Source organism: Elephantulus edwardii, unplaced genomic scaffold, assembly GCF_000299155.1.
Source record: "Elephantulus edwardii isolate Elephantulus edwardi_28Jun2011 unplaced genomic scaffold, EleEdw1.0 scaffold00049, whole genome shotgun sequence".
In the NCBI taxonomy this organism is placed as follows: domain Eukaryota; kingdom Metazoa; phylum Chordata; class Mammalia; order Macroscelidea; family Macroscelididae; genus Elephantulus; species Elephantulus edwardii.
In genome coordinates, this window is record NW_006399799.1 from 5,266,586 (window position 1) to 5,278,935 (window position 12,350).

The 12,350-nt window shown below is 39.2% G+C and overlaps 1 protein-coding gene across 1 annotated transcript in view; it reads right to left on the minus strand.

The window, feature by feature from the left end:
* Positions 1 to 4,591: 4,591 nt before the first annotated feature.
* The window catches only part of CLSPN (claspin), a 37,838-nt gene continuing 30,079 nt past the window's right edge, over positions 4,592 to 12,350 (minus strand). The window contains exons 16-25 of the mRNA XM_006886582.1: positions 11,782 to 11,893; positions 11,082 to 11,157; positions 10,720 to 10,832; positions 7,591 to 7,755; positions 7,365 to 7,486; positions 6,822 to 6,949; positions 6,382 to 6,484; positions 5,369 to 5,451; positions 4,989 to 5,150; positions 4,592 to 4,702 (exon numbers count right to left, since the gene is read on the minus strand). Of these exons, the coding sequence (XP_006886644.1) occupies positions 4,592 to 4,702; positions 4,989 to 5,150; positions 5,369 to 5,451; positions 6,382 to 6,484; positions 6,822 to 6,949; positions 7,365 to 7,486; positions 7,591 to 7,755; positions 10,720 to 10,832; positions 11,082 to 11,157; positions 11,782 to 11,893 (1,175 nt within the window). The remainder of the gene's footprint in view (positions 4,703 to 4,988; positions 5,151 to 5,368; positions 5,452 to 6,381; positions 6,485 to 6,821; positions 6,950 to 7,364; positions 7,487 to 7,590; positions 7,756 to 10,719; positions 10,833 to 11,081; positions 11,158 to 11,781; positions 11,894 to 12,350) is intronic.

Here is a 12,350-nt window from a genome sequence, read left to right on the forward strand (position 1 = left end):
TTGGCACAACTTGGTGAGCACATCCAGGGCAGCATCTGTTAGCTGAAATACTTCAACCGGTATACATGAAATTGCCATTCTCATTCTATAGACATAAATATACTCAAACAAGTGTGGTATTTTTCACCGAGTATTTACTGGAAACACTACATTCCAGACTGTAGGGGAGACAGTGAGTAGGATACTAAGGGTGAAAGATACAATACTATCTTAAGGATGATATAACCGAACAGCATCATGACAATATTTCCCTGGCAGTCTCTTATCTGCAGGTGCACAAATCCAAAAGGCAGGATGCTGGAAGAGTGACTGCAATTTCAGAAGCTAAAAATCAGAAACACCCAAAAAACCCTTCCAGTCTAAGCCGTTAGATATTCTCCAAGTGGGCAAAGGGCTGTAGAGTGGTTGGGAGGAGAAACCCCACAGGGAACTGTGAATACCATATCTACTTCTACATTGCTTCAGTAAACATGATGCTTCATGGACATGCGAGAATTGTTTGTGCAACTGTGGACTGATTAGAGTTTAGGGATCCATTTAAACAAAGTAAAAACCCACTACATGGAACTAGGAGCAAGCGAAAGGAATGATATTGAGCACATTAACTCCCAGACTGATGGGGTGTCATCCCACCAAATATATAAATTCTAAGCAAGCAGAGCTGAGCCCTAGCAGCAGTTTTAGGAGCAGCCCCTGGGGCTTCATTTTCATTAAGATGCTGTTGTTATGTACTATAGAGTCAGAACCATCCCATACCTGATTCCTCAGTGGGTTTTCAGAGGCACTAAATCACATGGGAGGAGACTGCCCATCTTTCTCCTGTGGATTTGAACTGTGTGCCTTTGGGTTGTCAGTGCAACTCCTTACCACTGGGCCAACAGACATAGCTGATGTAAACAACTCAATGCTTTACAGGTACACAGGCGACATGGGGCAGGCTAAAATTCTCCAATCCTGTCAGAGCTGAGCTTGCTTTATGACAACTATAATGAGGAATGTCGGAAGCAGGAGTCGCATCCACTTTTTTTTTTATTAATTTTAAAGAAAGTTTACAGACTTAGGGTTTCCAGTCATTCCTTGTTGTACTTTTTTCCCTGCCCACCCTCTTGACCCCCAATTCACTCTTCTTCTTGAAAAGAAAAACTCTCATTGTTATGCAATTCCTCCCCCAAGTCCACTCCACTATGCATCCTTCATTCTGGACACCTATCATGACAATAATACCCAATTATATATCCCTTTTAAAGAGTTCTCTCCCTCATCTGTATCATTCCTCTCCTCCTTTTCTATCTTCCTTTAACCCTGATGTCAGTCCATTTTACAATAGTGGCACTATGCAATGTTTGTCCTTTTGTGACTCAGATATTTCTCAGCATAATGTCCTCCAGGGTCACCCATTTTGCATATTTCATGAGTTCCCTGTTTTTTCAATGCTGCATAGTATTCCATTGTGTGAATATACCACAGCCTCTCTATCCATTTGTTTGTTGATGGGCACTTGGGTTGTTTCCAGCTCTTTGCTATTGCGAACAAAGACACAATAAACATGGGTGTACATATATCTCCTTGGGTGACAGTTATGGTACTTTAGGGTAAACTCCCAGTAGTGGAATTGCTAGGTCAAATGGTATTTCTATTTCCAACTTTTTGAGAAAGCACCATACAGCCTTCCATAGTGGTTGCACCATTATTAACTCCCACCAACAGTGAATAAGGGTTTCAGTTTCTCCACAATCTCGCCAGCATTTGATATTTGCTGTTCTGTTAAATTATGCTATCCTTACTGAGGTGAGATGATATCTCATAGTTGTTTTGAGTCATCCATTTTTTAAATAACACGCGTTTGGGAACTCTATGAACTTTGATAAGTGTTGACAGTTGTAGAAGGGCTTTCACTCATAGGGTTGCTATGAGTTGTACTCGACTCGAAGGCAATCAACAACGAGGAATGACATTATAGCATAACAACAAAAATGTCTTAATGAAAATGAAGCCCCGGGGGTTGCTACTAGAGCTCCTGCTAGGACTCAGCTCCACTTGCTTAGAAATTAATGTCATTCCTTTTGTGTCCACTATCAAAACACTTGGTACTAGCAGTCAGGAGATCAGGAGGTGTATAAAGTCTACACTCAGGGACTTCTCTAAATTATTATTTTTTTCTCTCCAAATTATTGAAGATCAATGATGTTAGTTTGAGGACTAAGGGGTGCCTGATTCAGGCCATGGTCTTTTCAGTCATTTGCTATGCTGCTGAGAGCTGGACAATAAGGATGACAGAAGAATTGATGACTTTGAACTGTGTGTGGTGTTGGAGAAGGGTACTGCATATACCATGGACTGCCAAAAAAATCAAACAGGTATGTGTTGAGGAAGGTGCAGCCAGAGTGTTTCTGGGAGGCAAAACTGAAAAAAAATTAATCTCACATATATTGCACATGTTGCTAGTAGAGGCTATTACTTGGAGAGGAACATAAAGTTTGAGAAAGTGGAGAGCTGGAGAAAGAGAGGAAGACCCTCAACCAGGTGGAAAAAAAAATGACTACAGCAACAGGTTCAAGCGTGTCAGAGATTGTAAGGATGGCACAAGATAGGACAGACATCAGATCTGTTGTTCATAGGGTCACTATGAGTCATACTCCACCTGATGGCTCCTAACAATAACATAATGAGGAAATATGACTCTGTTTAAGATTCAACCTTTTCCCTAGAGCTTAGAACAGAAACCATTTGCTCCCCAAATTTCTTCTTCTTGTTGTTCTGTGCTGTCAGTTGGAATCAACCCATAGCTGACTCTCCAGTGGGATTTCAGAGGCAGTAAATAGCACACACAGGGGGAAACTGTCCATCTGTCTCCTGAGGAGCCGTGGGTAGATTGAAACCATGAACATCTGAGATTGCAGCATGGCTCTTACCACTAAGCCACCAGAGAGCTCCCTCCCCAAAATTGTTAGGCATTAATTTTCTTACCTCCAGTGGTCAACTCTTAACTCTCTATTTCTTTTAGGAAAAATTTATGTGGAGAAATAAGAGGAAACAAGTATCTCCCAATTTCTCTTTTGCCCAAAAAGAGCTTTGGGTAGGGTTTAGGAACCTGAAAGGGAAGGGCACTAAGTCTCATACTTAACTCAAAGCTATAACGGAGAAAAGGTAAATTCAGCTAAAAAGAAACTATTGATCAGAGGGATGTAAAAAATAGTTACCACTTTATAACATCTCTCTTGCTTGCCCTGCACCAAACCCAAACCATCTGGAGTAATATGGTGATCAATTCACAGGGCTATGAAGCCAGTTAGTAGACAAAATAGAACAGCATTTCATTCCTCAAGTGCTCCGTTAGGAGGGAGACACTCTAAAAACACAATTACCAACCTAAGAATGAACATCTAAGCTAGGAAACAAATCCTGTCTTCAAGGAATTGACATTTATTGGAAAACTACATTTACATCATCTTTATACATATTTTCCCCATTATAAGATTACAAATATACATACATGAGTTCTGTTAGTCAGCATCTTAACTATGAGCAATAACTGTAGAAAACTTATACCCTCATTTCATCAGTTAAGCAAGCTTTCCCTATCTCCCCGTAAAAAAATGGCACAATTTCATCTAACTTCTCAGGTAAGTTGAGCTTCTGGCACTGAAGTCACAGCATTTCATGGCATGGCTTTTTCCAGTTCTGAGGGGGAAAATAAAATTCTGAGATCCTTGTGATAATTCAGGGAAAATGAGGAGTGAAGGCAACTCTCTTCATCTTTGCTTTGACTAAAATCAATGGTGGTTTTTCTCAGTCATGAAACATGAAAGTGTCTTCTGATTGGCCAAAGCAATACTCTGGGTAGGAAAATGCCATAAACAATAGGTCTCTTCCTTCTTGTCAAGTTGGAAGGGAGGTCCTTGGGTACAGTGTTTCAAAATGACAGTTCAATCTCAGGAGAAATCTTTACTCCATGGAATATCTTGATAGGGACAGAATCAAGAACACACCTTTATTTTCATTGTCATACTCTAGAAAATTAGGTGCATGGTCTTACTGACTTGAGACCAGTTTGAGACCTTAATATGAAGGGAGTGAAGCTAACTGGAAATTTGAGATAATCTTTCGAAAAGGCATGTAAGAAAAAAGAAGAGGAAAGACTAAAAATAGTCTCTCTGATTGGTCTGTAGATCCTGTCTCAGACGCCTCTTCACTGATTCCTGGACATGAAGGAGTCAATCTGGTACTGCCTTTCACTATTCTCTGCAATACCAAATTCTTTCTTTCTCTTCCAACAACCTCTACTACAAAGAGGTATCAACCAACAAAGCGGCTAAGATAAAATGTCAAGTGTTTAATGGAGGAAGTGAGATTTCACTCAAGTAACCCATGAATCAAGGCTGTAAACATTGTGGAATTATAATCAGTGGTCAAGGCAGAAAGTCACACCAGGAGAAATATCCAGAGACATGTAGTGGAAAGCCTTGTAATGTGTCTTCTTAATGCACTGATGATGAAGGAAGGAGAGATCATTCGCATCATTTCTAACCTTCAGCACCAGAAGCTTCTCAAAGCAGTCTCAACTAGCTGCTGGCAGTAATTCTTGAAGGTGTTAGCTTTCCAAATATCTGAAAATGCTTCGTTTCAATTCCGAAGTGCTATCATCTGTTTTGAGGCGCTTTGATGAAGGAGATGTGACTAACAATGGACCTCGTCTCTTCATCTGGAAAGCAGAGAAGGGTGTCAAAGCCAGCTCATGATCAAGTCTCATTCAAATACTAAGCTTCAATCATCTCTTAAGGAATTTATAGTTAAATAATGCACAATTAAAAAAAAAAGTTTCTAGGAAAGTTTCAAGTTGATATATATCTACAGGGCAGCAAGTCCCTGTATCTCCTTGGGGAATGCAGGATTTCAACACTGCCGTGTGTACCTTTAAACCAGAATTTAAAAAAAAAAAAATTAACCATGGCTTGAGAAGCCACCAAATTATTTCTCAAATTCCTTACCTGAGGCTTAGGAGATTCTTTTTTTGCTTCAGCCTTGCTAGGAGAAAGTATATGGAAGACAAAATTTCTTGAATTTCGGGGAGTAGTGGGGTTGAGGTCAGAGAGGGCAGCCAGTTTCTGAAGCACAGCTTTGGGCTGATTGAGCAAGGAGCCTGTCTTTCGCTGAGGAAAGAAGAGTCATCTGACATCAAATCCTAAATTCTAAATAATGAAAAGCCATCACCATCCCTATGTCCCACGTTCTGGGAGGACATAGTCCTATCTTCATTTCATAAATGATTCACATTTCCTGCAGACACCTAGCAGAGATTAATTTAGGTTGGCCTGTGTATTTAGAACTTGCAGACCATGACATCAGGCTAACCAAATCTCCAACCAACCTGGTGAGTACTTCTTGGTTTGATGGCTTCAAAGGGGCTTCTGAGTGAAGACTTTGATTCCTGAACAACCACAGTTCGATTGGCTGAAGAGAAACAGACAGGGAGGTTTGCTCTGGGAAAAGTTGGGTATAAAGAATTTTTAAAAAAACTAGTAGTTTTAAAAAGAATTTCTTTTTGTTGAGACTATAACACCATCAATTCAACAATTTTTACATGTACAATTTAGTGATGCTCCATTCTTTAAGCTGTGGGAACATTGTTACCTTCCTTTCCCCCTCTATGGCTCCAAAAATTCGAGAGTCCCTAAGAAGTTTTTCTGCATTCCTCCCCTTTTAATAAGGGTTCTATTACAGACAGAACCTTTGGTCAACTTCAGTAGTGGTAGCCAGGTACCATCCAAGTATAATTCCTTTCAAATCTTAACAAGCAAAGAAGCCTTCTAATTCATAAGCTTAACCAGCTAAAACCATAAAAACTCTGATTATTTTACAATGATAAATTTCAAACTAAAATAAATAGTTCCAAGAAGCTAGGCAGTTGAACTGAAAGTAAAAATGAAAGCAAAAAAAGAAAACTCAAGAGTGGTAAAAGAGTACAATAGTCAATCCCAAAGGTGCACAGTTCGAATCCACCAGATTCTCTGCTGGAGGCGAAGCAATCTCCTCCTGTGCCAATAGGATTTGATCCAACGGACACAACAAGGAAAAAAAAAGTGTACAGTAGTGTTTAAGAGCCTCAGGTCTGGAGTTAAGATACATAATCCAGAATTTGCTGTTCTTGGTGGTCTTAGGACATAAAGTAAACTCAGCTATATCTATACTCTCTAGTGTAACCTTTACTGCCCAATACACTAACAGTCAAGAACACTGTTTATTCCCTACACTGTGAGGCCTCTCAAGACACTGTTAAGGAGGCCATGGCTAAGTTACAACAGTCTCTGAAAGCTGGGGTCACCTCCAAGGCTCCCTGCTAACAGTCCAGAAGCGACACACTGAGGAGGACCAGGATCTCACCACTCTTCTGAAGAGCTTTAGCTGTAACTTTTTTGGCCAGCATCATAAACTGACTGTCTTCTCCAATTTCTTCTTCTTCAGCTGTAATTTTCCCCTGTTGTGCCTGAAAATAAAAATCATACAGCATTAACAGATGAGTCTACAGCTCCCTCAAATAGTTATAACATGGGCTGTGAAGCTAGGGTACTTGGTGTAGCATTGTTTTCTTTTCCATAATTTTTTGTTGCTTTAAGAAAAGAAAAAAGAGATATTGGACAAACTGAAGATAATTGTTCACTGTAACCTTATCTCAAAGCACATTTGAAAAACTCAAGGATTAAAAGGAATAGCAATACATTGTTTATGCTTTGAAATGATCTTGGTAAGAGTAGGTGACTGGGTCCTCTCTTCCTTCTACACCGATTTGAGTCAGAGAGGCCTTTTTCTTGCAAACTCCCTACCTGGTCCCGAAGCCACTGCTCTCGTTCAATTCGCTCCTTTCTCCACCTGGCTTCTGTCTCATCAAACTGTTCTTCAATCTGATCATCATCAGAGTCTCTGTGGAACAAGTCCATCTGGGAAGCATCATCTAAAGCAGAGAGTTAAGGGTATTGGTGGTGTTATGTGCTGTAGTCAGATCTGACCCACAGCTGACCCTCCAGTGGGCTTTCAGAGGCAGTAAATCACATGGGAGGAGACTGCTCATCTTTCTCCCAAGAAGCAGCTGGTGGATTCGAACTGTGTGACTTTGGGTTGGGAGCACAGTTCAGTTCTTTACGACTAAACCACCAGAGCAATGCTCACTGGACAGAGTACATGGACAGACACAAAATAAAACATTTATTATTTCTCATACAGTGACATAAACTTTCTCAATTCACTATAGAAAACAACAGTTACTGACAGGTTTTTAAGTTTTGATTTTTAGTTACCATTTTAAACTAAACAAACAGGTATATGTGGACACCATAAGCATTTGCTCTTAAAGGCAACAACCAAGATACCTATGTTCTTCCATCGGAACTTCCTCATCCGCCCAGGACCATCACTGTGCAGGTCCCCATCAGCGAGGTACATCTCTTGATACAAACGTAGCTGCCGTTTATCATCATCCAACATGGTTTTCCTATAACCGGAGAAATAGGCGTTTAAAACCAACTGCACTGGTTGGTTACAGGGGCTGCTTTAAGACACACCTTGTTCCTCAGAAGGGCTTGCCGAGATACTAACATGTGTATCTTCTTGACTTGATTCTGTAATTCCTCATCAGAAGGAAGTGCTTCATCAATTACATCCTCTTCATATTCATCAATATCTTCCCCATCATACTCATCTTCACTTCCCACATCACTCCCTGACACCTCTGCCTCATCTTCTAGGTATTTCTTCAATCTCCTAAAAAGTAGTTTTGAAGGTTAGAAAAGTCATCAATGAATAGGGAGGTATCCCCATAGACTATGAAACCAATGAGGAAAAACTAGTCATCTCTAATAAAAAGAAACTTAAACTAGCAATAATACATTTTAATGGTATTTGTCACTAGAGCTCCCTATCATTTAACACATACCAAGTGACAAGGAGGAAGACCTTGTGGCATAGTGGTTAAGGCTCTCACCTCCTAACCAAAAGGTTGGTGGTTCAAACCTACTAGATGATCCGCAAAAGAAAGATGTGGCTGTCTACTTTCACAAAGGTATATAGTTTGAAAATGTTCTTGGTCACTTTTGCTATTTGATAGCAATGGGTTTGGTTTTGGGTATGTGCTGAGTGCTAGGCTTTGCGGGCATCATCTGAGGAGTGGGTGCTAGCATGAGTTATGGGGTGATGCCAACACTCAGATGTTAACTAAAAAGTTAGAGGTTTGAGATCATCCAGAGGTGTCTCAGAAGAAAGGCCTGGTGATCTACTACTGAAAAATCAGCTACTGAAAACACTGTAGAGCACAACTCTACTCTGACACATATATAAAGTCCTTGACTTGGAGTCAATTTGAAAGCAACTGGTCTTTTTTAATTGTTGAAGAGAGTAGTACTGAACTTCAGGAAGAGTAAATAAATTGCCCAAGGTAATATAGTCAGAAACACCAAAGCCAAGATGAGACCTAGGTTCAATAACTCTAAAGCAGGAACTCTTTACCTCTTCTGTATAATTGGGACATATTTATAGGAATATTCAAACTATTTTGCTTTGTACTTAAGCATTAAGTAGATCATCAACTTTAGGAGACAGACTAAAGATAGCATGGTATGAAAAGGTGACAGGCTTTCCTTCCCTGTTTGTCGTTGCTAAATAAGACTCTGACTCATGATGACCTTATACACAGAACAAAACATGGCCCAGTCTTTGTCATCCTCACAACTGTTCTTATGATTGAACCTGGGTTGCAGCCACTGTGTCAATCCATCTTAAAAGGGGGGGAGTTCTTTTGTTTTGGCAAAGCCACTATTTTACGAGGCATGATGTCCTTTTCTAGCGAATGGTCTTTTCTGATGACATGCCCAAAGTGAACAAGACAAAGTCCTGTCACTTTTGCTTCTTAGAGGCATTACGGATGTACTTCCTCTAAAATAGGTCTGTTTATTCTTCTGTAATGCAGCTCATTAAATCTTGTCCCCAGGTTAGAGGTATGATGGAGGTTCACAGCTCCTGGTGATGAAAACTACTCCTAGCACTGTCAACAATAAAGCAAAATTTAAAGGAAGGAGAAAAAAGCCAAGACAGATCTACTTAAAAAAAAAAAAAAATTTAAAAAACCCATTCCTATTTGTGCTTTCTAACATGAGCCCCTTTTGAGAAGAGTTTTGCCAACTGTCACTGTCCTATTACCTATGGTCCTGAGAGGCAGGAGTTTGATGGTTTTCTGGAGCGTGATTTTCATAAAAAAACTTAGGTTATTATTATTTTAGCTGAGTTCATCTACAGCTCAGGGCTCTGCAGAAGTCCTTTAGGGACTACTAGCTACTAAGGTCCCTAATCTTTTCAACCACCCCACTGTCTTTGAGTAGTTTAATGTATGGCAGTCATTCTTTATTTCACTTGAACAAAGAGCTTTGCAGTTAAATAAGGTTTAAGAACTACTACCTTAGAAAAAATCTATGAATGACCTAAAGCTGTATGAAAGTTAATTTGACAGATGACAAATTAGAACCCAAAACTGATCTTAATAGAATGGAACAACGGGCAAAACCCAACATTATAAATCTAACAGGGATCAATATATTGTCCTAAATGTAACTTCCAAAAGCCACTCACATACAATATAATATTGAATACCAATTAAAATGGTCTTCATAAAATTCATAATACCATAAAAATGTTCATGGATATGTTAAGTGGAAAAAAATCAAAGTACAAATTTACACATAAAAAATTATATACACAGCATGATTATGCAGATAGAAGTCTATATATTAAAAAAAGGAGGGGAAAATAGGTTAAGAGGAAACAGCCAACATTTGGCAGTGGACTTAGATTACTTAAATTGACTTCATTCCAGATTCTTTTTAAGGAGCTCTGGTGATCTCGTCCACCCATGATAGTCGCACTGAAGGCCATGCCTCTCCGGCAGCTCAAACCCACCAGATAGCTGCTCTGAGGGAGAAAGATAGACAAGCTCCTCCCATGCAATTTATGGCCTTGGAAACACAGTGGAGGGTCAGCTAGGACTCAGTTTCAACTCAAAGGCATTGAGTTTTCTTTTTAATAATAACAAAAACACTAAAACCATAAATTGGGTAATTTGTGCCAGGTAAAGATGAAGGAGATCTGGAATGACAAAAGTTCGAATGAAGAAAAAGGCCTAGGAATTTTAGTTACCTAGCTGACGCTTTATAATGTCATAGTGACCCTATAACACAGAGTAGAACTGCCTCCTAGGCTAGAAATCTTCATGGGAACAGATTGCCTTACCTTTGTTCCACAGAGCAGCTGTGAGTTCCAACAGTGAACCATTTACTTAGTAACTCAACTTCTGGTTTAGGAGTTCCCTAAGATCTAGAGTGACCCAACTACTACAATATTAGTTTACATTATAAGCAGTATGCACCCAGAAGAAGGGATACAGCTGAACCACCACACTTACACACTTAACAATATTTAGACTACAAAGGAGAATATCCAACACATAAAGGGTCTAGAAGCAGTGTCATATTTGAAACTTCTATTTCGTAAAGACACCACTCATAAAACCACTAATGAAGACAGACAAGGCCATCACTGTCAAATATTCAAGGGAAAAACGTCAAAGAAAGACGGTTTAATCTTTGTTTACCATGAAAATCTGGAAAAAGATCAGAGTATTTAGGTAAAAATTTTTAGGTGATTTTTCCAGGAACTGAGCAGAATGGATACAACACTCACATTTTCCTTCTAAACTTCTCAGATCGCTGTAAGAGCTCTTCTTCATCTTCTTCTTCCTGGTCTCCTAGTGCCAGATCTTCATTATCAGAGTCATTGTGATCACTGTGGCGATCCTACAAAATCAGTATCATACCACAGGTAAGCAGAATAAAATGTGCCCTCAACTGGAATAGGATTCATAAGCTTCTGTCCAAACACTTCTTTCTAGGAAATGGATTCTGTTAAGATGCCAAACCTGGAATTTCCAAGAACTCAAACTTGGAATTTTCAAGAACTCAGACAAGGAAAAAACAAACAAAAAATAGCTAAGTACAGCAAATCATGGAGTTCAATTATGATTACTTTGTTCCTTTCATGCTTACCTCATCACTATCAAATTCATTATCATTTGGGACAAGTTGAAAGTCTCCAAATTCCTCTTCTTCACCTTCTTCTTCTCTAAAATGCAAATAAGTCAGTCAGTGAGTTGTTGGAAAACTGCAAGCAGCCAGCTGAGTTAAGGATTTAAGATATTTTTAGTAGTCTAATAATCTCTTCAAGAAACTGCAAAGTATCTTACTTTTATTTTCCATCCCATTTTTCATCAATTAAATAAAAGCATTATCATACTATCATTTATTATATAAATTTCAGAGCTTTATCGCTTCAGAACAATATAAATTTAGGGTTAGAGTTATATATTAAATACCAGAATTTACATAGTAAAGTATTAAGTAATAAATTTCAGAATTATGGAAATTTAGCGAGCTCTGATAGCCTAGGAGTAAAGAGCTGTGCTGCCAACTTGAAGGCATGCAGTTTGAATCCACCACCTGCTCCATGGGAGAAAGATGGGTAATCTCTCCTGAGATTTACCGCCTCTGGAAAACTGTTAGAGGGTCAGTTCTGACTCAACAGTACATAGTAACAACTGTATAAATACGAGGCTCAAATCCACCACAGGATTCTCGGCAGAATATGAATCCCCAAGATAATCAATCAATTATCCGCCATCCCAGAGAACGTGATCCAAAATTTTATCAGATCCGGCCTTACTAAAGTTCCACAATCACTGAATGTTACCTGTCTGTTGGGAAGGAGCCTGAACAAAGAGCAAGTGCTTCTTCCATTGGATCGCCTGTGCTGCTCTCCTTCTCCTGCTTATTCAACTCCGAAGGAGCCAGAGTTGAAGATTCTATATAAAACAAGAAAAATATCTGTCACCAAGGCATGAGAGCTTTGAGCACTTTCCCCTACTATCTAAAGACATGTTACCTCAGTAGAGTTTCTAAAGTAAGCTTTCCAAAAAAGAACCTATCATCCAGTAATTTAACAAAGTCTTACTATTATCTGCCTGGAACCATGGAAACAATAGTGAATAAAACAAAGATGCCAGGCCTCATAGAGCTTCCATTCTAGCAAGTATGAATACGAGGCACAGAGAGAAAAAAATGAGTTAGCATTTACATGAAATATACTATGCACATGACACACTGTTCCAAACTTTACACATATATTAACTATAAATGACAACTCATGTGGCTGAAGGTAAAGCAGTCTTGAGTTGAAGAAAGTGAAAGTTCTAAATGTTAGAGCTAGGCATTGAATTCTATCTATGTGCAGATCCCACTGGTTTTCTGAGAGATTTTCAT